This window comes from Dermochelys coriacea, chromosome 2, assembly GCF_009764565.3.
Source record: "Dermochelys coriacea isolate rDerCor1 chromosome 2, rDerCor1.pri.v4, whole genome shotgun sequence".
Lineage (NCBI taxonomy): Eukaryota > Metazoa > Chordata > Testudines > Dermochelyidae > Dermochelys > Dermochelys coriacea.
In genome coordinates this window covers 235923049-235947003 of record NC_050069.1, presented here as the reverse complement: position 1 = coordinate 235947003, position 23955 = coordinate 235923049, and the positions used below count along the sequence as shown (strand labels likewise).

At 45.3% G+C, this 23955-nt stretch overlaps 1 protein-coding gene across 19 annotated transcripts in view; it reads right to left on the bottom strand.

Annotated features, from left to right (window-relative positions):
• KIAA1217 (KIAA1217 ortholog) overlaps positions 1–23955 on the bottom strand; it is a 528161-nt gene that overhangs the window by 240047 nt on the left and 264159 nt on the right. For 17 of the 19 annotated variants that reach the window (XR_006279438.1, XR_006279437.1, XM_043509473.1 and 14 more), the window contains exon 2: positions 13204–13487. Coding sequence is in view for 15 of the 19 variants with exons in the window: in XM_043509473.1 (XP_043365408.1) it covers positions 13204–13487 (284 nt within the window). In the remaining 4 variants the exon portion in view is untranslated. Of the gene's footprint in view, positions 1–8241; positions 8691–13203; positions 13488–23955 lie in introns of those variants that run through there. The other 2 variants (XM_043509461.1, XM_038392051.2) reach the window with 2 other exon arrangements.

Sequence of the window (23955 nt, the reverse complement as noted above, 5' to 3'; positions counted from 1 at the left end):
CACGCACAGGTCTAGGATTGGGCGAAGGCCCCCTTTGGCCCTGGGGATGAGGAAGTACCGGGAGTAGAACCCTTTTCCCCTTAGGCCGTGAGGCAACACCTCTACCGCCCCCACCCACAGCAGCAAGAGGACTTCCTCTTCTAGGAGATGCTCGTGAGAGGGGTCCCTGAAGAGGGATGGGGAAGGGGAGTGGTGGGGAAGGGAGGCGAACTGCAGCGAGTACCCATTCCGCACCATGCGTAAGACCCAAAGTCCAACGTAATGGTGGACCATGCATGGGAGAAACAGGACAGGCAGTTCAGGAAACAAAAGGGACAGATCCGGTGATTGGTCTGGTACGCTGTGCTCGAGCGCACCTTCAAAAGCCTGGCTTAGTGCCCGGCTGGGGTTTGTGCTGGCCTTGGTTCTGGCCCGGCGCATTATTGTTATTATTGTTGTTACGTCGTCGCCTGTTATCCCTGCCTCGCCTATGGTAAGGCTTATGCCTATGGCAAGGCTGGTACTGGCGTTGGGGGCAGGGGTGGTGGGCACTGCAGCTTAAAGAGCTTCCTCTGGGTCACCGGGGTGTGTATACCCAGTGACTTGAGCGTAGCCCATGAGTCCTTGAGGCTATACAGCCTCGCATCTGTCTGATCCGAGAAGAGCTCGGACCCTTCGAAGGGGAAGTCCTGGAGCGTATTCTGGACCTTGGGTGGCAGGCCTGACTCCTGGAGCCACGCTGAGCCCCTCATGACCACCCCTGACACGACTGTTCTAGCTGCCGCATCTGCCGAATCCAAGGAGGCCTGGAGAGAAGTCTTGGCTACTGCCGTGAACTCCTGTTGGGAACCTTGCAGGAGGTTGTCCTTAAACTTCCCTACCGCCGCCCCAGGAGTTGAAATTGTGCCTGTTGAGGATGGCCTGCTGGTTAGCAATCCTCAACTGAAGGCCCCCAGATGAGTACACTTTTCTACCAAAAAGGTCCAGGTGTTTCACCTCCTTGGCCTTAGGGGCCAGGGCCTGCTGTCCATGGCGCTCCCTTTTGTTCACCGCCGAAATCCCTAGGGAGCATGGACTTGGGTGGCAAAATAGGAACTCATAGCCCTTAGATGGGGCAAAGTATTTACGCTCCACTCCTTTAGCCATTGGAGTGCTGGAGGCCAGGGTCTGCCATATAGCCTTATAGTTAGACTGAATGGTCTTAATGAGCGGAAACGCTATTCTGGATGACCCTTTGGGGGTCAAAATGTCCACCATGGGGTCCTCCTGCTCAACCATCTCCTCGGCCTGCAACCCCAAATTTTGGGCAACTCTGCACAGCATTTCCTGGTGGGCTCTATGGTCTATTGGTGGAGAGCCGGATACCTCTGTACCCGCCACCACCTCACTGGGGGAAGAAGAGGAGATTAGCTGCTGCTCGACCCCCTCTGGTTGGTCCTTCTGATCCCCATCTCCCATGGCAGGGGCCCCTGGCTCAGGCCGGGGTGGGAGTCCATGGGACGGCACCAGGCTCGGTGCCGGACTCTCTGGTCTAAGCTGGGGGGATGCTGGAGGCCTGGATACTGTTGCCTCCAGCACCGTCTGGCATCGGTGCAAGGACTGGGACCACTGCACCAAGTAACTTGCCCTGGACAGGGCCCCTTGGCGCTCCCGATAGGCCCAGGGGATCCAGAAGGACCAAAGGCCTGGCAGCCCCCATTGAGGTTGCCAGCTCCCCTGAGGGTCCATGCTGTCTGAGCGCTAGTGCGGGTAGCTATAGCGGCCGGAGCCGGTGCCACACGGTGGCGACACCGATCGCGAAGGCCATGGCGGCGCCAACAATCTGCGCCGGCGGAAAAATGAGCGGCTCCTGGCTGAGCAGGACCGGGAGTAGTACCGGAACCCCTGGGACCAGGACCGGGACCGGTGCCGGCATTCCCTGGACCGGGACCGTCTGTGGTAGACCTCTGGCGAGGGCCGTCTCAACTCCTCCTGGTGCCAGTCTCTGGGCAGTGCCGGAGAGTGGTGCGCCCTTCCTGGCGCATCTTCGCGTCAACCTGCTGCTGGTGCCGCAGCCTCCTTCTGGACCGCTGGCAAATGCGAGTCTGCGGAGTCTGAGCTAGACCGGGACCAACTCCAAAAGCGTTGCCAGGACACGCGGCACACCATTGCTGGCTTACCCCTCAACGGCGCCCGAGGCATGGGTGCCCCATACCGAAGGGGGCTCGCCGCCGACAGCTCAATGAGGACCTTTGCGGTCTCAAAGGTGCCAGGCGTAGAGGGCTGATCCGTTATGTCCTTGAGCCCATCGTCCACACTGAGCTCACTTAGGTCTGGGCTCGGTGGGGCTTGTGCCACCAGTACTGCCTGTGTCAGTGCCGGTACCGCGGCTTTCCCACTCTTGTCGGTGCTCGGTGCCTTGGGAGGCACGAGCCTCCTGTGAGGGGAACGACCCCTCACACCTTCCTTTAGGCTGCGCCAGGGGCCGCACCGGGGAGGACGATCGGTGCCGGGGCCTAGCCTGGCGCTCTGGGGCCGACAGTTTACGGTGCTTCACTGGTGCTGGGTCTCCCGTCGGCTCTGGGGCACTACGCACTGAGGAAGGCTGAGCCGGCGTTGAGCGTTCCAGGCCCGGCAGCTGCAATGCGGCCTCCATCAACAGTTGCTTTAGGCGAAAGTCTCTTTCTTTCCTTGTCCTTGGCTTGAACGCCTTGCAAATCCTACACCTTTCAATTTGATGTCTGTCCCCCAGGCAATGTAGACACAAGTCATGAAGGTCACTAACTGGCATAGGTTTGCGGCACGTGGCACAAGCTGTGAAGCCGTGGGCCTGCGGGATGCCCCGCAGAAAGAGGTTGTTTCAACACCATCCTGGATGGAAAGAAGGAACTGGAGGGGGTTGGGCCAGCGGGGGTGTATATGCGGGACGCAATGGCGCCACTTGGGGGGCCCGCCGGGAGCCGCGAAGGGAAAAAGTTTCCGACGCTCGTGCACGCAGCGTGCACGCACCTAATGTGGAATGGACGTGAACAAGCACTTGAAGAAGAACCTGGCTTACTGTAAACAGCTCAATACAGACTTCTGCTCAATGTATAATTGCAGTCATAAAGACTAACAAGATGTTAGGATGCATGAAAGACAGGATAGAGAATACTACAGAAACTTATATTATGTCCTTATATAAATCAGTGGTGCGGCCTCATCAGGAATAGTGTGTGCAGTACTTGTCACCCAATCTCTAAAAGTATATTGCAGAGCTAGAGGGGTTTCTGCAAAGAGCAACAAGAATGATCAGCGGTGGGAAAAACGCTCATATGAAGAGAGACTGAAAAGACTGGGATAGTTTATTTTAGAAAAGAGATGCATAAGAGGAGACAAGATAGAAGTATATAAAATAATGAATGATAATAGAGAAGGTAGATCAAGAACTTCTGTTCTCCTGTCTAATAGCACAAGAACAAGGGGACAGTCAAATTAAAATGTGAGAAATTCAAAACTATTAAAAGGAAATACTTTTACACTCAACATGTAATAATACTATGGAACTTGCTGCCATAAGAAGTTGTTGAGATCAAGAACTGAACAAGATTCAAAAAGGGATTGGACATTTATATGTGAACCAAGAAAATCCAGAGTTGTCATAATGAATAATGATACATTTTTGGAAGGAATATTAAACTTTATGGCTTCGGGGTTTAAGCCAGTTTCTAACTATGAGCAGGGCCGGCTCCAGGCACTAGCTTTCCAAGCAGATGCTTGGGGCGACATTCAGAATGGGGTGGCAGCCCATGTCCCATGGCGGCAATTCAGCGGCAGCTCCGCCGCTGTTCCGGGGGTGGCGGCAATTCAGCAGAGACTGCTTGGGGCGGCAAAATTGGTAGAGCCACCCCTGACTATGAGAGATTATGATAACTAATGTGGGGGAGAGTATTCCATCTGCCTACTCTGGTGTTTTCATGGCTTCCTCTGAAGCACCTGGTACTAGCCACTGTCACATACAGAACATTTGGGTAAATGGATCTTGGATTGGATCCAATATGGCAATTCCTGTGTTCAAGTATTCTTTAAAAGATTCTTTAAAACAAACCCCCCAAACCTTGAAGACTCAGTGGCAGTACATCAGCCAGGCAGTGAAAACCTTTCAAAACTACAGTTAACTAATGTGTGTTTGCTCAGTGATTACTAGGAGAATAGGTTTTTGCTGACTGAATGGGGTCCCTCGGGTCTTTCAGGAGGGAGACCACACAAAATGCAGAGGTATGGAAGGTACTTGCCCAATGGTGCAAACAAACGGTATCACTACCTCCCCTCAAAGAGCACCCACATCAAAGCACAATGCCTTTGTTTGTTTGGTGTGCTAAGATGCAAAAACTCACTTCATTTCCAATTCTGTATTGGTGCAATCAATCAAGCCATGCTCTTAAATCTGAGAGAGTAAATGCTAGAACACATAGTACTGGAGAGGCTACGATTGCCCCAGTAGGTGATGAATGCAATGTTTAACAGTAGTGTTGTTTCAGCTAGCCTATTCATGAGAAGAGAAAGGAAACTGAAAATGCTCTTTCACATGAGATTTGCTTGAGTTGTTTACTTTCGCTGTCCTAAACACAGCTCTGAAAAGGTTTTTTACATCACAGGGATTAGGGTAAAATTGAGCTGGATGCTCTGGTGAGTCCAACTCAACCTGCCTTTGTTTAGAAAAACAAATGAAAAATGTTGTTATACAATAATAGTCAGAAGATGTGTGAGGTATGTTTACTTTGCTAATGACTGATACGAATACATGTCCCACTCCCATGTGATCATATGAGAAGAGCATTAACAAAAAGGTCCCCAGTGTAAGGCTAACGGGACTACTCGGGTACAAGTTACGCACATGCATAAGTGTTTGCAGGATCAGAATCAAAGATACAGACAATGGTCCTAATCAGTAAAGACTTTACCTTTTTCAATATAGTCAACTTTCCACCTACTAGCTCAAAAAGGTTTTGTATCCCATGCATTTCAATTTAATTTAAAGCGGGTTCCCTATTTTTCCCCATATATGACTGTGCTAAAAGCTGTCCAGTGTTGGCTGCCATGTTCTAGATCCGTGGTTCTCAACCTTTTTTCATTTGCAGACCCCTAAAAATCACATCTGAATATACAGTTGAATTCTGTTCAGACAGTTTTCAGTCTAAGACTTTCTCAGACCCCTTAGACGGGGTCCACAGAACACAGGTTGAGAATGGCTGTTCTAGATAGGTAAAGAACAAGAGTTTGTTTTTTTTAAAGGTTAATTGCAAATGCAAAACATCAAACAGCCTCCTTTTAAATAGCTGAGGCTGCTTGTTCAACAAGTAGCTCACAGTGAAGTTGAATGCTTCTAGCATAAAAAGTCCTTCCTGTTATCGCTCTTTTTATTCTTTTCAGGGCTACTTCTTGTTTGCCATACAAACCTAAAGAGAAATTAAACTGTTTTACAGTATGATTTACTTTGAGGGGAAACAACTTTATTAATACTTTTTCCTGCTTTAAAAAAAGGAACAATTACTTTATCACTTTCAACTGATAAATATAAAGAAACCACATGGTATAAATATTATGCGGCAGAAGCTATTTCTACATCAGTTAAACTCCACTTATACCACTCATGATTTTATTGCTAATAGTTTAACATGTTATAGAGCAGTGTACATTTGCTCACTACTTCAGTCTCTTACTTTTACAGTATGAGTGAAATTAAAACACTTTCCACTCATGCATCATATTCAACATTTTAACCCATCAATACACAGTAAATCCACTTCACGACACGAAGAAAATAATGCTTTGTTCATATTAATGATTTGTACATATGGGACAAAGGGAGATGTGCAGAAGCTGCATGGATTCCATCTTTTCTCCTGAAACGAGTGGAAGCTTCCTCCACAAGTTTGTGGCTCTGTGAGTTCATAGGGTCATACATTGGCCAGAGGGGGTAGGACTGACTGATCTCTGCATTATCCCTTTTAGTGTGTGGAAATGTATTGTGCAACATAATGCTGCTCCTCTCAGAAATATGTGAGTGGAAACAATCTCGATGCTTTGAAAGTGCTCCACCCACATCTCAAGGTGGTGTTAGGAGGTAGGCATTGGTGGAGATCTCATGACAGCCCAGCCTCTAATGTCTACTGCACTGTAGACCCAGGTCTGTGGAACCCAGGATTATGGACTGGGTATTTACTAGCCTGCACTTAAGCATCCACATTACACTGTAAACCTGGGCTTACAATTGCTGGACCCAGATCTCACAGATGTGCTAACATATCCATACTGCACTACACAGACCTTCTAACTTGAGTCTGTGACCTGAGCGGCAGCCACACTGCAAAATGACAGACATTGGTCTCAAGTCAGAGTGGGACTCAGCTCTCGCCTCCCCTTCCCTCGCCTTGCAGAGTTCTAGGACTCGGGTCCTGAGTGCTCGCTGACCGAAGTCAGACTGATGTGTGTGTGGACAGAAGCGGGACTTAGGCTCAAATCTGAGTCAGACCCCAGGCTTAGTGTGCAGTGTAGACATACCCTAAGAGGGATCAAACTGTCAGACTTCTTTACCACAGTAGGTACTCCATGCTGGGCAAGCTTAAAAAGACCAAAACTGCAACTATAACTAAGATATAAATTAGTAGGCTTTTTTTGGTTAAACAAAAAATAATAATCAGCTACATCAAAATCTGTCAGACAAGAAAAAATGCTAGAAAATGCAGCTGTTATACATCCCAATTAAAAACATTTATTCTTAACACCCACAGTATTTATGTTATAATCAAATGCTACTTTTCTACATATCAGTTCAGACCAAAAATCTATTTACATAGCATGAGCAGCGCTGAATCATTTTTTTCCATACCCTTTCCACATCATCAACCAGCATCAGTGTAATTAATGCAAATATACTAATTCATTTGACATATTGTTCAATAGTACATATTTTAAAAACTAACACCAGAGGTTAAAAAATGTGTAGGCTGCAAATTAATTCAATAATATCCCATTAATAACTATTTCTAAAGATTTTACTGAATGAAAAACAAAACAGCTGTGTCATGAACTAATGTATATAAGTATACATGCAGTTAAAGAGATCTCTTCCCTTTTTTACTCCTCTCAGACTCATCCCTACTTACTTTGGTAATCAATATTTGTTAACGGCAAGTTTATTTTAACTTGCATGATCAAGTAATGCAGAATGTCAAGCGTTCTTATACACTGGTTTTTCAGCTGGAATTAGATAAAGTGTTTAAAACATTGTGCAGCCTGCTCATTTGCTAAATCCTACTGAGGGTTTACATTGAACTGATCAAGTTTCTATCCTGAGCTTACATTTCACAGGTGTTTTTAGACTGAACCTATGATCTTTCTGGTTTCAAATATCTATGCTTGGATATTAATTACTCAAACCCCACCCTTTCCTACCTTTAAGCTAATCTTGTAGATGTAAGGCTGCTTCAAGTAATTTTATTACAGCAGTGTCAATGAGGGAACCTTTCCCTGATTATAATTGTTTACTTGGTGTAACTTGCTGATTGATGTAAACACAATAGTGGTTACAGCTAAGCACAAAGAGATTTTTTTTTTCTTTCTTAAAACAAAGTAGAAAATTCAACAGCCTGGTTTTATCCCCAAAACCACAGAGATAAAGTAGAGTTTACTTGTGCTGTTGGATTTCCGCCCCAAACACTGTTGTCTACTTCCTACCAGATCTGCGTTTATCCAAGATGAGCCTTTTTTTAAAAATCACACTCACAAATTATGTTGCAATATCAGTGCATATATTTATAAAAAGTATTTCACTGACTGATTCTATAATCTACTAAAATAAATGCTTCTGCATTCTGCATATTTGAAATGCTGGAATAAATGTAGTTATAATTTTAATGTCTTGTTTTAGCAGTTAAAGGAGACACATCTGGCAATAATCTACAAATAAATAAAGTGTCTCTGTTCTTGGTTTCTCCTCCAAAACACTACCTAGAACATTTTTGCAGCATTATTCATATAATCAGCATAATGCATTACATTGCCTTTCAAATTATTTAGAATTCTCACTTCATTCAAAAAAGAGCTTGTTTTAAGAAAAGAAAAGAAAAGAAAAGAAAAGAAAAGAAAAGAAAAGAAAAGAAAAGAATATGCCATGCCAGAAAGCTCAGTCTATTGATTCAGATCTGCTGCCAAGAAGAACAATGCACTAAAGCAGACTTCGGCATTTCAAAAATGTTTTTACAATAAGTGCAAAGGGGAAAAAAAGAGAGTTATATTTACCTAAACCTAGAATTCCACAGGTGAGGCGGGAGATAAGTTATGGAATCCTTTTTCTTTAGTCCCAAAAGTTTTAGTTTAGAATGAATTCTGTTGTAATCCTTTACGGTTGTCAGGTAAAATGCCCTCCATGTCTCTGCCGTGTTTTCTTTTGCCCTTTTGCAGCAAAACTCTGTCATTTGCATAAAACCTACTTCTAGCCTATAAGAGTTTTTAAACAACTACATGTTAAATTAGCTGTCCTGACATGCTCTTGCAAGCATGACATCATAAATATCCATAGTTACCTTAACCCCACCTGCCTGCATGCTGCCAAAGTTACCTGTCAGGTTCAGACCTACCACTTTGCTTCAACTGTACATTTTTTAAAAGAAGCAACCCTATTTTGTAGTTATTCTGAATTGCACACCAACAGGTTTTTTTTTTAAATTAAAAGAAATCTAACTTCATTTGCAAATGGATTAAATTGTTCTTCAGAAAACACTAATTAAAATGCTAGGCATTGCTATCTGCCCCTCTGACTGCCCCCTGTCTAACAATGTACGTGATTAGTTAAAGAAAAATCCTACAGTGCCACATGTCTCAGATTGTACTCTAAAGTTACACGAGAAACTCAGCTTTTGAAAAGCTTCAACTGATATGGCTTCTACAGGTTCATTTTCCTTCTCTCTCTTTAAAAAACTTTTTACTGGTATAACTTGTAAAACAGGTTCACCTCAGGGATTTTTTTCCCTCCTCCCCTTTGAAAGAAGTTTAGCATTTTTAACCTTTTAACTGCAAATACTTTTTCATCCTCAGACCCATTGTCCTTGTTTATATACTTTTTCCTGGCCCCTACTAACCACAGTCGCTCCCCCCAAAGCAGGAAGCAATGTAACTCAATGGGCTCATCTGTAGAGCGAGTACTCCAGTGTCATATGTTTGGCACCGCACTCTCATTGGAGGATAAACACACGTCACTCCAGAGCTGGAGAAGGTCCTTTCCTTTCCTTTCCAACCTTGTTGTGGACCTTTTTAGTCCCTCACTCTTATGAGCATGGAATATGGTCTCGACAAAGGCATGATACATGTAGGTATTGCAGAAGTTTCCACTACACCTCTCTGCTCTGTTAATATACATAAATCCTGAGCTGCAACAAATTCTGGCTACTGTACTATTCTTGAGACTATTAATAAAAGTAGTATCTAGCTCTTACACAGCTAACCATGCAAACAATTAGAATGAGACCACTCACTATTATTTGTTATTTCTGTTACAGCAGAGCCCAGGGGCCCTTGTGCTAGACACTGTACAAACAAAGACAGGCAGCCTGTGTTGGTGAGCTTTCTGTTTCAAGACAAGACACAACAAATGGGACGATAAGAGAGAGAGGAATACACAGTTATAAAGACTATGTGCATAGCTGGGAGTTTTCAAGTAATTAAAAATTATAAGATACAATTATAATGATAATTATACAATGAACAATAGATCAGCAACCCCTCTAGCTTTTTACTTAGCCATTTTTAGGTGGTATTTTCCTGTAGACATTATGGAAGAATTTACAAAAGCAGGGCAGTGGCTTTAAAAACTGCTTCAGAGAGGACTTTCTATGCATAAAGCCAGCATGGAAGAAAGCATTAAGACACTGTGGAAAAAGCAGATGATCAGCCAAGGCTGGTATCATTCGCAACGTTGAGGGAACAACATGACATGATCATCAAAACTCATTTTCACCTCTAATGTTTCACCATAAACAAGAGGCCAAATTCTCTATTGTACACATCTCCTGGCTGCAGTGAAGAGCAAGAGAGAAGGCCCAGAAGAGAGACAATTAAAGCCTCTTAGTTATCTGATCAGTTCTATGTTGGTCATCACCCTGGTAGAGATTAGAGCAAACTAGGAGCTGCTCCAAACTCTGCCATCTGATAATGGTCCCCAACAGACCACCTACCGACTGGGAATATCTGGAGTGTAATATAGCCTAACCATGTCACTTTGACATTGGGGTTGCCAGGGATATGGTGGTATAGTATCTGGGGCTAACACTGCAAGGGACTCCCCACACACATTGGAGTGCAACCGTAGTCAAGTTGGATCATGTAAACATTCTAAGTCTTCATAGGTGTAATAACCCATGTTGGTATTTTGTATATATAATCTATGTTTGTGTATATAGTACTTAGCTCTTATATAGCATGTGTGCACATAGTGTATGTACCTTGTAAACACAGATGGTACACACACACTGAATATTTTAAAATTATAATATATACACACACATACATAAAGGCAAAATTGCATTACAACCTTCACTATGGAGCTGCTAACATATTCCCATTACATGACCGTGTGCATACACTCACAAATGGTAAGGAATAAAAATTAGCTCTGAATTGTGTGTCTGAGATTATAACAGACTGTTCTGACATATTTCTATTAAAAAGTTGCTTACTACCAAATAGATACTTATTTTTGCATGTTTTAATGTGGTTCTTTGTTTGGTTTATGGATGTTTAAAAAAACAAATGACGAATGGATAAGATCTCCATTCCTGAAAGCACCCAAGAAATGTGGCCTGATGTTTGATAGTAATTTCAAGATAATTTTGTTTTAAAGTTTACCCTCATTACAGATAGTACGTATGTCTAATCATCAAAAAAATAGAAACAGGCTATATTCACATAGATTTCATTCCCAATAAATTATCAAATATGACACATTTTAAACAAACAGTAAGAATGGTTACTGCATTCCTTCTGAAATTTATTGGCTTCAGAGAGAGATCAAGTTACAACTTGTGTAGGATGTCATGCTGTGTAGGCTGTTCAAACCTAGGTTTGCAGTGTCTGCACCACTGGAACTAAATATTTACATGACTCAAAAGATCTTATCTTAGGTCTCCCCCTCCCCCTTTATTTAATTTGTATGCTATCTTTATCCACCACCCAGCACATTCCACAAAACCATGAAAGTTCATGAAAGAGATAAAAAGTATAATCACTGAAAAAAATCCAAGACTTTCAAAGGAAGGAAGAGGCCTGTATAAAAATAGGGCCTAAATCATACCAGTTAATGCTGAGGACATAGATAAATCTGAGCTCATTTTCTTTTCTTTTACCAACAATTTTATTTTGAAGTACTGGAAGACTATGATCCTAGATTCCTTGGAATAGATGGGGGTGGGGGGAAGGATCAGAGAGAAAGAGGAGAGGCCTCAATTTTCAACACTATGTGCTGACCTCCAAAATGGTAGGACTTTGAAAATGTTGAGCAAGAATCTCACATACATTAACACCCTAAGCTAATAAAGAAGAGGTAGCTTATACAATAAGTACCTTCCTCATCATAGGCACACAACATGAGGGGCCTTTGAGGAAGAAGTATTCACAGGTGTGAAATAAGAAATGTCTCTATATAAAACACGGAAAAGCATATGAATCCATGAGAAGTCAAATCACAAGGACTACAAATGTATTGCTAAATTATTTTGATTTTTACTCTCGATTTGCTGGTAGCTAGTGCTGGAAAACCTATAAGCAGTAAGAAAAATACCTTTAAAAAAAGGTGGCCTCCCATCATTTGTCAGATTGAGCACATTGGACACAATGTTTTTTTTCCCCCACTGAACAGTACCCTTTCTCCAGGTTTGCCAGCCTCTGAATTTTTCAGCTTACTTGGCATTTAACTACTTGGACCATAAATACAGAGTTAGGTTTTGTTGTTGTTTTTTTTAATTAAATCCATGTAGTGAAAAATTAATTAGGGAACAAAAATGTTTATTTTTCTGTCACGTTTATTTACAAAGTTGAATGCTGTACTCAGCAATAGAGCACATCACTATGTCCTGAACAGTTTCATTCACTACATTCTCAGTGTTCAAAGGTCAGCATGGCAACATTTTCAACTTGTCCTGAGAAATACATCAAGATGACACATCTTCTATGGGCCCCAAATCTGCTTCTCCCTGCTGAAAAGTCACTGCATGCAGCCAAGAAACAAAGCAGTGTGAGGCACATTTCTTAGAGACCAGTACCTGCCATCAAGATAGTTTGGAGAATGCGGATACTTGAGGATGAGTCCACTTCATTCGTGTTAGTGGATTCAAAAGCAGAAAGGGCAGCAAATAAATGGGTAACAGCCATAGAGGCCAGAACTAGAGGTGCTGCTGCACCCCCTAGCTTGTAGTGGTTTTCATCATTTACAGGGTTTACAGTTTGGTTCAGTGGCTCTTAGCACCCCCACTATAAAAATTGTTCCAGCGCCCCGGTAACAGTTCCAATGGAGGTAAACCTACACTGATGACAAATAGAAAAGGAGTACTTGTGGCACTTTAGAGACTAACAAATTTATTAGAGCATAAGCTTTCGTGAGCTACAGCTCACTTCATCGGATGCATTTGGTGGGAAAAAAAAGTTGTTTTTTTTTTCCCACCAAATGCATCCGATGAAGTGAGCTGTAGCTCACGAAACCTTATGCTCTAATAAATTTGTTAGTCTCTAAGGTGCCACAAGTACTCCTTTTCTTTTTGCAAATACAGACTAACACGGCTGCTACTCTGAAACCTGTCATTATGATGACAAATGTTTTCTTTTCTGCTAAGCTTGGCTTCCCAGGCTGAAAATATAGCTAAAGCTAACAGCTAGTCCCATATTTTTAGGCAAGATGGTTAGCTGTCACCTGAAGAAGAGATAAATGTTCTCTTTGACTATTCTGGTTTCATTTTTGTCCTGCTAGACTCTAACATATAAACTCTTTAGAAAATTATTCATTTCAGTGAATGGCACAAAAATGGCATCAAATAGTCATACTCTTCCCCTTTAAAAAAAATCTAAAAACCAAAACAACAAAGCCAAACCAATTACATTTGTTTAGGGTCTGCTACATTCATATTTTTTCTAACCATTTAACATTGAATTTTATAGAAGTTAGAAATATGTTTTGTTTTTTTAAACAAAAAACAATAAATTATTTTGTTTTCATACCTGATCTCTCAGCCTTTCTTGGTGTCCCATTATTGCTGTAGCGTGATGGGGATATTTCTGCTTCAGATGTTCCAGAAAAGCCTCTCTCTTTCTGTCCATTTCTGATGTCTGCATTCCCAGTATTTCTTTAGAACTGCGAGGTCCACCTACAGTATGTCTGCGAGGGATGTTGCGGGTAGGCTTTGGATTGGAAGTATTATTGTTTCCAGTTGCAAGGAGTTCTTTAGATCGAAGACATTCTGCATCATCTAATGATGTTACATGCAAATTGTTTTTTTCCTGGTCTGAAAAAAATAAAAGAGTATTATAAGAACATAACCCCAACAGTCACATTTATAAGGAAAAAATATAGTGAGGTCAATTAAAAAAATATAGTAGTATACAATATCCTGTTCTTCACCAACAATGGGGAAAGACGTGTTATTAAGCTTTAATAAAATACACAGACAGAATTGCTTATACCAGCTGTATTATACAGTACTTAATGCCTCACAGAAAACTGATCATTTAAGAAAGATGTCCCTTTATATCATTCTCACTATTGTCTGAAGTAAAAAGAAGATATGGCAAAGCCTTTACTCCCTAACCTTTAAAATCTAAAGGATGCTTTCCACAAGAAGAAACAGTTTTCTTCAATATGTTCCAGTACATTTAATGAGCCTGTAAGTAGTCTCCTTAGGGATACCAACTGATAAAATTTCATTGACAAAGCAGATTTGAAATCCTTAATCTTTTCAAAGTATGTTTTCCATATGCTCTGAAATGCCTATGAAATAGTAAGAGAAGCACTTGGGTTTTGTTTCTGTTTTCTGACTGTAGCCAGGTTTTAAATTTCATGGATCTCACTTCGATTTTATACCTCTCTGAGATAGCAGATTGGAAAATACAGTATCGCTTTTTCAATAAACCACGCCTAGAGAAATAAAATAAAAGCAAGTTTTATGTGACAGAAGAGAGGAAAAAAGTCAGATAAATTTTACAACTTTAAAGTCTTCTTTAAGACCAATGGCCATGGATACTTTTGCAAAAAGATAGCTAGACACAGAGGGCGTATTAGTGCTAGCTTATCTGAAGGTAACTATGTAACTTGAATCCTCTGGTGCCTGAAGAAGTGTAGGTTGGAGGTTTGTTATCCAATACCTATGAAAAATCCCCCTCTCTTTTGTCAGCAAAGGGGAATAACAAACAGCAGCATTGAAAAGGCCTCCTATGTCCATTTGTAGCCTTACTCACCCTTGTTATGCACCCTTGACTGTCCTTATTAACATTAAAGAAAAGGAGTACTTGTGGCACCTTAGAGACTAACAAATTTATTTGAGCATAAGCTTTCGTGAGCTACAGCTCACTTCATCGGATGCATTCAGTGGAAAATACAGTGGGGAGATTTATATACACACACAAAGAACATGAAACAATGGGTTTTATCATACACACTGTAAGGAGAGTGATCACTTATTAACATTAACTCTTTATAGACTTTAAATGTTCATCCCTTTAAATTTCTTGCTTCATTTATCTCTATATACTGCTATTTCACTAAAAGTTATTTCACTAAAAGCACCCCCAGTAGATCTCTAAACACATCTCTTTGCATGTTACTGTATTTTGGGAATCGATACATTCTCCCAACTTTCATAGATTTATCAATATTAAGGACAGAAGGAACTATTAGATCAACTAATTGGACCTTATGTTTTATGACCTCCTGCCCACAGGTCACCCAGTTGTTCCTGATACCATTCCCACTTGTCTGACAAATCCACCATTTAAGTCCTCACCATGCAGTAAGATCCAGGTTGGTGGACCCCCATTGATTTCACCTTAGATTGCACATTCTTCAGAGGAAAGGACTTTTCTGTGAGCTATCTAGCACAGTGGTTCTCAACCAGGGGCACGTGTACTCCTGGGGGTACACAGAGATCTTCCAGGGGGTACATCAATTCACTCATCTAGACATTTGCCTAATTTTACAACAGGTTACATAAAAAGCACTAAAAGTCAGTACAAACTAAAATTTCACACAGACAAAATGAGAAAGTAAGCATTGTTTCAGTAATAGTGTGCTGTTACACTTTTGTATTTTTATGTCTGATTTTGTAAGCAAGTAGTTTTTAAGTGAGGTGAAACTTGGGGGTATGCAAGAAAAATCAGTCTCCTGAAAGGGGTAGTACTCTGGAAAAGTTGAGAAAAAATGGTTACCTACCTTTTGTAACTATTGTTCTTTGAGATGTTTTGCTCCATGTCCATTCCAAGTAGGTGTGCGCATGCCACATGTACAGTGGTTGGGAGGTTTTTTCCCTAGCAGTACCCATCAGGTCAGCTGTGGAGCCCCTGGAGTTGCGCTTTCATGGTGATGTATATAGGTCCCTGCCGACCTGCTGACTCCTCAGTTCCTTCTTGCCAAAATACTCTAACAGAAGGGAGGCGGGTGGGTCTTGGAATGGACATGAGCAACACATCTCAAAGAACAACAGTTACAAAAGATAGGTAACCGTTTTTCCTTCTTCAAGTGCTTGCTCATGTTGATTCCAAGTCAGTAACTCCCGAGTAATTCACCCAGTCGCAGACTGCAGCACCGCTCTGCCAAATGCTGAATCGTCTCTAGCCTGCTGAGTAATGGCGTAGTTGATGTAAAGGTGTGGACTGATGACCATGTTGGTGCCCTGTAGATGCCCTGAATGGGGAGCTGTGCCAGGAATGTCGCTGAGGATGCCCACATCCTTGTGGAGTGTGCTGTCAATACTGGGACAGGTATCTTTGCTAAGCTGTAGCACGCCCCGATACAGGCCATGATCCATGACGAGATCCTTTGGGAGGACACCGGGAACCCCCTCATCCACTTAGCAATAGCAATGAAGAGCTGTGTTGACTTTCAAAACGGCTTCTTCCTTTCAATGTAAAAAGCTAACACACATCTGACATCCAGGGAGTGGAGCATCCATTCCTGGTTTAACTAGCATGTGGCTTAGGGACGATCACTGGAAGAAAATGTCCTGATTTGCATGGAATTGCGAAACTATCTTTGGGAGGAAGGCCAGATGCGGCAGCAACTGTACCTTGTCCTTATAAAAAGCAGTATAAGGGGGCTTGGACGTCAAGGCCTTGAGCTCAGACACCCTTGTGGCAGAAGTTATGGCCACTAGGAATGCCACTTTCCAGGAAAGACAGAGGAGCAAGCATGTTGCTAGGGTCTCAAAAGGAGGGTCCCATCAGCCTTGAAAGCACCAGGTTGAGATCTCATGGTGGGCTTGGCTGTCTTATCTGAGGGTACAGGCTATCTAGTCCAGCGGTTCTCAAACGGTAGGTCGTAACCCCAAAGTGGGTCATGAGCCTGTTTTAAAGGGGTCATCAGGGCTGGTGTTGGACTTGCTGGGGCCAGGGCCAAAGCTCAAGCTCCACCGCCCAGGGCTGAAGCCCCAGGGCTTCATGCCTGGGCAGCGGGATCAGGCTTCAGCTTCAGCCCTGGGCAGCAGGGCTTAGGTTACAGTTCCCCTGTCTGGGGCTGAAGCCCTTGAGTTTTGGCTTTGGCCCTGAGCCCGGAGTGGAGGGGCTTGAGCTTAGGCTTTGCCCCCATCTCACCTGGGTTGGAGGGGCTTGGGCAGGCTCAGGCTTTGGTGCCCCCTCCTGGGGTCATGTAATAAATTTTGTTATCAGAAGGGCCCACTAGGAATGCCATTGCAATGAAATGTGAGAACCCTTAATCTAGTTCTTTGAGAAAGCAGCCAACCATAGCGTTAGCAAATACTGACTGGCCAGCAGAACCAGGACAAAAAGCCAAAATGGCGGCCAGGTGCAACTTTATCGATGATACTGCCAGGCCTTGCTGTTTCAGATGCAGTAAATAGTCCAGAATGAAAGGAATCAATGACTGCAATGGCAGAGTGTCTCTTTGCAGAGACCAGATAGGCAGCAGGAAACCATTCACTCGAGCCACTTAACGGAGTCTGAACATGCGAGCTCCACGCTATGCGGTGCAGAGTCTCTAGATTGGGATGCTGGAGGCGGCCATTATTCTGCATGATCAAGTCCAGGACCAGGGGCAGTGTTATAGGTGTTCCACAGACAGGTCTAGAAGCGTGGTGAACCAGGCCAGGCTGGCGCTATCAAGATCATTGATGCTCCCTTTCTTCAGACCTTCAGCAGGACCTTGTGTACAAGTGGAAAGGGTCGGAATGGATACAGCAGGTGCCCCTTCCAAGGGAGAAGAAAGGCGTCTGCAAGCAAGCCTGGGCTGTGATTCAGGAAGAACAGAACTGCTGACACTTCCTATTGAACCATGTTGCAAACAAGTCTATCTGGGGAAATCCCCACCTCTGGAAGATGCTGATTACGACATCCGGGCAGAGGGACCGCTCGTGATTGTGAAAGGACCTGCCGAGATGATCGGCCAGTTCATCTGGAGAGCCCAGAAAGTGCCAATGCCTGCAGATGTATGGAGTGGACAATGCAGATGTCCCACAGCTTGAGAGCTTCCTGGCACAAGGGAGAGGAGTGAGCACCTCCCTGTTTGTTTATATAGAACATCGCTGTATTGTCTGTCAATACTGATAAACATCTGCCCTGCAGATGGGTTTGAAATGTCTGGCAAGCAAAGCAAACTGCACATAGCTCCCTGACGTTGATATGAAGGGATAGTTCTGCCTGGGACCATAGACCCTGAGTCCTGATTCTTCTTAAGTGCACCCCCAACCTACTGCCGACGTATCCGTTACTAGAGACAGGGCACTCCTGCACATACCACTTGCAGGTCGAGTCACCACCTGAGGAACTCGATAACTAGAGGAATGTATATGAACAACTTGTCTAGGCAGTCTCAGTTCGGCCTGTACACCAAGGCTAGCCAAGCGAGAAGGGAATGGAGCCACAGTCTGGTGCGCTGTACTACATATGTAAAGGTGGCCATATGGCTAAGCAGCTTCAGACAATTTTGCACCATAGTGGTGGTGTATTGCCTGAAATCCTCTATGATGGCGCCCATGGAGAGAAAGCAAGTTTCCGGAAGGAATGCCCTGGCTTGACCAGAGTCTAGGAGAGCTCCGATGAACTCTATCCTCTGAGTAGGGGTTAGGGTTGACTTCGCCATGTTCAGTATCAGACTGAGCCTGTGGAACTTCATCCGAACTAGGCTCACATAGGCCTCCACTTGGGCCCTGGAGCGGCCTTTGATTAGCCAGTCGTCAAGGTATGGGAATACTTGCACCTGCTGTTTCCACAGGACGGCTGACATGCACTTGGTGAACACCTGAGGGGCTGCCAAGAGGCTGAAGGGGAGAACCATAAACTGATAGTGTCTCTTGACCACAAAGCGGAGTAACAGGACTATGGACTTATGAAAATACGCGTCCTTCAAGTTGAGGATGTCATACCAATCCCCTGGATCCAGGGAAGGGACAATGGAAGCCAGGGAAACCATGCAGAACTTTATCTTCTTCCTGAATCTGTTGAGGTTTCACAGGTCTAAAATAGGTCTGAGTCCACCCTTGGCCTTCGGGATTAGGAAGTATTTGCAATAGAAACCCCTACCCCTGAACTAGGGACCTCCTCTACCATCCTGAGTAGTAGCAATGATTGCACCTGAGAAGAGTCTTTGAAGAGGCATGGGGAAGGAGGGTGGGAAGGCAGGAGGGAACAGAATTGGAGAGAATATCCCAATTCTACCATGCTCAAGACCCATTGTTCTGAGGTGATTTGTGCCCAGGCATGGTAGAAATGGGATAGATGGTTCACAAAGGGAGGGGAAGCATCCAGGATCTGAACTGGTGCATGACCTCTGGGCACACCTTCAAAAGCTGCTTCGCTGAACCCTGGCCCTGGTTAGAGGAGGACTGGGAGGTCCTCGGTCTATTATTCCTGCCCCACTTCCTGCTGTAGTCCTGTCTAGGGGGAACAGGGTAGAAGCGAGTGGCAGGCTGTGGCGTAAAATGCTTCCTCTGGGCAGGGTTGGCATATGAAGCACCAGAGACTTCAGAGTCTCCCATGAGTCTTTCAGGCTGTAGAGCCTAGAATATGTTTGCTCCAAGAAAAGCCCTAAACACTCAAAAGGCAAGTCCTGAGTTGTCTGCTGGACTTCATGCAGGAATCCCGACACCTGAAGCCATGAACTGCTTCTCATAGCAATGACTGTCGACATAGTACAGGCTGCCAAGTCCACCAAATCTAGGGAGGCTGTAAGGAGGTCCTCGCAACTACCTTGCCTTCCTCAAGGACAGCAGCAAATGCCAAGCGGAGTCTGCCGACAGTAACTCCTTGAATTTGGACATGTTCAAAGCATTAAAAATGTAGCAGCTAAGGACTGCCTGCTGGTTGGCAATGCACAGCTGGAGCCCCTTGGTAGAATACACCTTCCTACTGAAGAGATCCAGCTTCTTTGCCTCCTTGGACTTAGGAGTTCATCCTGGTTGTCCTTGCTTTTCCTTTCCTTTTGTTTGGCAGCATCCACCACCAGAGTGCCCGGCTGAGGATCAGTGAACAGGTACTCATACCCTTTTGAAGACACAAAGTACTTTCTCTACACCCATTTGGCCATGGGAGGGAAGAGAGGTGGGCATTTGCTACAACGTTTTAGTAGTGTTATGGATGGTCTTAATGAGGGGTCCCTCAAGGGACCTTCAGGCACGAGAATATCAACCACTAGGTCGGTCTCCTCCAACACCTCCTCTGCCTGCATTCCCAAATTCTGTACCACCCTTCTGAGCAACTCCTGGTGGGATCTGTTGTCCAGGGCCAGCAGTGTGGTGGATGTGCCCACCACTGCTTCATCAGGGGAGGATGATGCCCGTGGCAGCACCGGGTCTTCCTGATACTCTGGCTTGCAGGGATCCCCTCTGCACTGAACGACCTGCGTAGTGCTGGGAGCGGTGCTGGTTTCCAGGCCCATGCTCATCTCAGTACTGGTCCCGGTGCCAGGTCACACTATGTTTTCAAGACGTGCCAGCCTGCATGCCCATCTCTTTGCCTTGTGGAGGTTCCCAGACTAAAGACGATGATGATGGAGGAGCCCGGGCTTCCGAAACCACTGACAAGAATCTGGACCCCAACCCTTGGGCTTGGTGATAGGCCCATGGGGTGCAGAAAGGCCACAGAGTCAGCACCTGCCACTGTGGTGGCCATGGAATCTTAGACCATGGCTGTCCTTCCTCTTGTCTGGAGCGATGCTGAGAACAGTGCTGGCTTTGCATAGAGGCATACGACTCTGCCTTCAAGTATGATGAGGACTCCGACTTTGGTGCTAAGGCAGCGCATAGCGAGATGGTGCTGGGGAGCAGAGCGGAGGTGAGGGCAAGCAGTGTCGCATCATCACTGGCTTGCCCTTAGAAGGCACTGTGCCCCTTTGTGATGCTGGTGCCGGAGCCGGTGACCGTATGGGGGACTGCACCGTTATTGCTATGAGGTCCCTAGCTGCCTCAAAGGTGTCTGGCATAGAGGGAAGGTCTAAGTCCTCCTCCCGACACTCCCACATCAGGGATTCCACTAGAACTGGACTCGATGGACTTCCCTGTGAGTCCAGAGTCGACGATGCTGGCTGAGCCAGAGCTGGAGTAGGGTGTCCTGGCATGGGACACCCCACTGGTGCCTCCTCGTTTCACTGCTCTAGTGGGAGAGCAACCTCTGTCAGTCTGTCTTTTGTGTGGGACCGGCGAATGGGAGCGGTGCCGGGCACTTGCACTGGAGGAGGTCTTTGGTGCTGGGAAATGATGGTGCAGCGGGTCTCTGGAGCCAGAGTCCTTTCTCAGCACCATGGCCTCTCTTAGCCCTAGTCTACACTATGAGTTTAGGTCGAATTTAGCAGCGCTAGATCAATTTAACCCTGCACCCATCCACATGATGAAGCCATTTTTGTCAACTTAAACGGCTCTTAAAATCGATTTCTGTACTCCTCCCCGATGAGGGGATTAACGCTGAAATCAACATCACTGGGTCAAATTTGAGGTACAGTGGACGCAATGCGACGATATTGGCCTCCGGGAGCTATCCCAGAGTGCTCCATTGTGACCGCTGTGGACAGCGCTTTCAACTCAGATGCACTAGCCAGGTACACCAGAAAAGCACTGGGAACTTTTGAATTTCATTTCCTATTTGGCCAGAGTGGCAAGCTCATCAGCAGAGGCGACCATGCAGAGCTCATCAGCACAGGTGATCATGCAGTCCCAGAATCGCAAAAGAGGTCCAGCAGGGAACCAACAGGAGGTAGTGGATCTGATCACTGTATGGGGAGACAAATCCGTGCTATCAGAACTCTCTTCCAAAAGACAAAATGCCAAAATATTTGAAAAAATCTCCAAGGGCATGAAGGACAGAGGCTATAACAGGGACCTGCAGCAGTGCCACGTGAAAATTAAGGAGCTCAGGCAAGCCTACCAAAAAACCAAGGAGGCAAACAGCCACTCTGGGTCAGAGCCCCAGACATGCCGCTTCTATAATGAGCTGCATACAATTCTAGGGGGTGCCCTTACAACTATCCCACACCTGTATGTGGACTCCTGCAAGGGAGTCTCATGCAACATGGATGAGGATTTTGGAGATGAGGAAGATGATGAGGAGGGAGAGATTGAAGATAGCACACACCAGGCAAGGGGAGAAACCGTTCTTCCCGACAGTCAGGAACTGTTTATCACCCTGGAGCCAATACCCTCCCAAACCAGGCTCCCAGACCTTGAAGGCGGAGAAGATACCTTTGTAAATATAATACACAGGTTAAAAGTAAGCACGTTTAATGATTAATTTGCCCTGAAGACTTGGGATGCATTCGCAGCCAGTACAGCTACTGGAAAAGTCTGTTAACGTGTCTGGGGATGGAGCGGAAATCCTCCAGGGACATTATTAAGGGGACATTCAGAGGTGGCCATTCCTGCTGGGCTGTTTTCCTGTGGCTGAAAATAAATCATCCCTGCTTTTAGCCACGCAGTGCAGGGGGGGGGGGCGTTCACGCTGAGCTGTTTGCGTTTGGCTGGCAGGGATCTTCCCTGGTACTAGTCACGCGGTGGGAGGAGGGGTGAAGTGATCATCCCAGAGAATTGCCGGGGGAGGGGGGTTAGTTGGGTTTCCGCTGCACATTAACCCGAAAACCGCAGCCCCTCCTTTTAAATGGCCAACCCAACGGGTGCTTGGTATGGAAAAGGAGGGTGGTGCTGTTTGAAACCATTCCCGCATGTTATGAAGGTTGAAGAAGCCGAAAGACTGTGGTTTACAATGGCTGCCTGAAAGCTGAATTCTGTTGCCCGGCGCCGGGAGTGTGATCTCTCACACCAAACTGGCAGGCCCTCAATATAAGAGGCAAAATGCGACCCTGTACCAAAAGCACATGTGCTATGTAATTTTAACAGCTTGGTTCACCATGAAAGAGTCTACCCATTGTTCTCTAAAAATGTGTCTTTTTAAACACTACTTTTCCTTTCTTTCCTCCCGCAGCTGCAAATGTTTCAATGCTCCCCCATCATCTCTGTCCCAGAGGCTAGCACAGATAAGGCAGTGAAAAAAATGCACTCACGATGAAATGTTCTCTGAGCTCATGCAGTCCTCCTGCACTTAAAGAGCTCAGCAGAATGCGTGGAGGCAAACAATGGCAGAGTCCAGGAAAGCAGAAAATGAACACGAGGACAGGAGGGACAAGCAAGACGAGAAGTTGCAGGAGCAAGAGAAGAGGTGGCGGCAGCGTGATGAGAGGAGGCAGGATGCAATGCTGAGGCTACTGGGGGATCAAACGGATATGCTCCGGCATCTGGTGGAGCTGCAGAAAAGGCAGCAGGAGCACAGACCGCTCCTGCAGCCCCTGTGTAACTGCCTGCCCTCCTCCTCCTCAAGTTCCATAGCCTCCTCACCCAGACACCCAAGAACGTGGGGGCCCTTCTGGGCAACCAACCACTCCACCCCAGAGGACTGCCCAAGCAACAGAAAGCTGAAATTCAATAAGTTTTGAAGTGGCCTTGTCCTTCCCTCCTCCCCTCATCCACCACCCCACCCGGTGCTTCCCTCCTCCCCGACCCCTCCCAGGCTACCTTGGCTATTATCCCCCTACTTGTGTGACGAATTAATAAAGAATGCATGATTTTGAAACAACAATGATTTTATTGCCTCTGCAAGCAGTGATCGAAGCGGGGAGGGCAGCTGGCTTACAGGGAAGTAGAGTGAACCAAGGGGGCGGGTTTTCATCAAGGAGAAACAGAACTGTCACACCTTAGCCTGGCCAGTCATGAAAGTGGTTTTCAAAGCTTCTCTGATGCGCAGCGTGCCCTCCTGTGCTCTTCTAATCACCCTGGTATCTGGCTGCGTGTAATCAGCGGCCAGGCGATTTGCCTCAACCTCCCACCCTGCCATAAATGTCTCCCCCTTACTCTCACAGATATTGTGGAGCACACAGCAAGCAGCAATAACAATGGGAATATTGGTTTCGCTGAGGTCTAACCAAGTCAGTAAACTGCGCCAGCGTGCTTTTAAACGTCCAAATGCACATTCTACCACCATTCTGCACTTGCTCAGCCTGTAGTTGAACAGCTCCTTACTACTGTCCAGGGTGCCTGTGTATGGATTCATGAGCCATGGTATTAAGGAGTAGGCTGGGTCCCCAAGGATAACTATAGGCAATTCAACATCCCCAATGGTTATTTTCTGGTCTGGGAAGTAAGTCCCTTCCTGCAGCTGTTCAAACAGACCAAGGTTCCTGAAGATGCGAATGTCATGTACCTTTCCCAGCCATCCCACATTGAGGTTGGTGAAACGTTCCTTGTGATCCGCCAGTGCTTGCAGCACCATTGA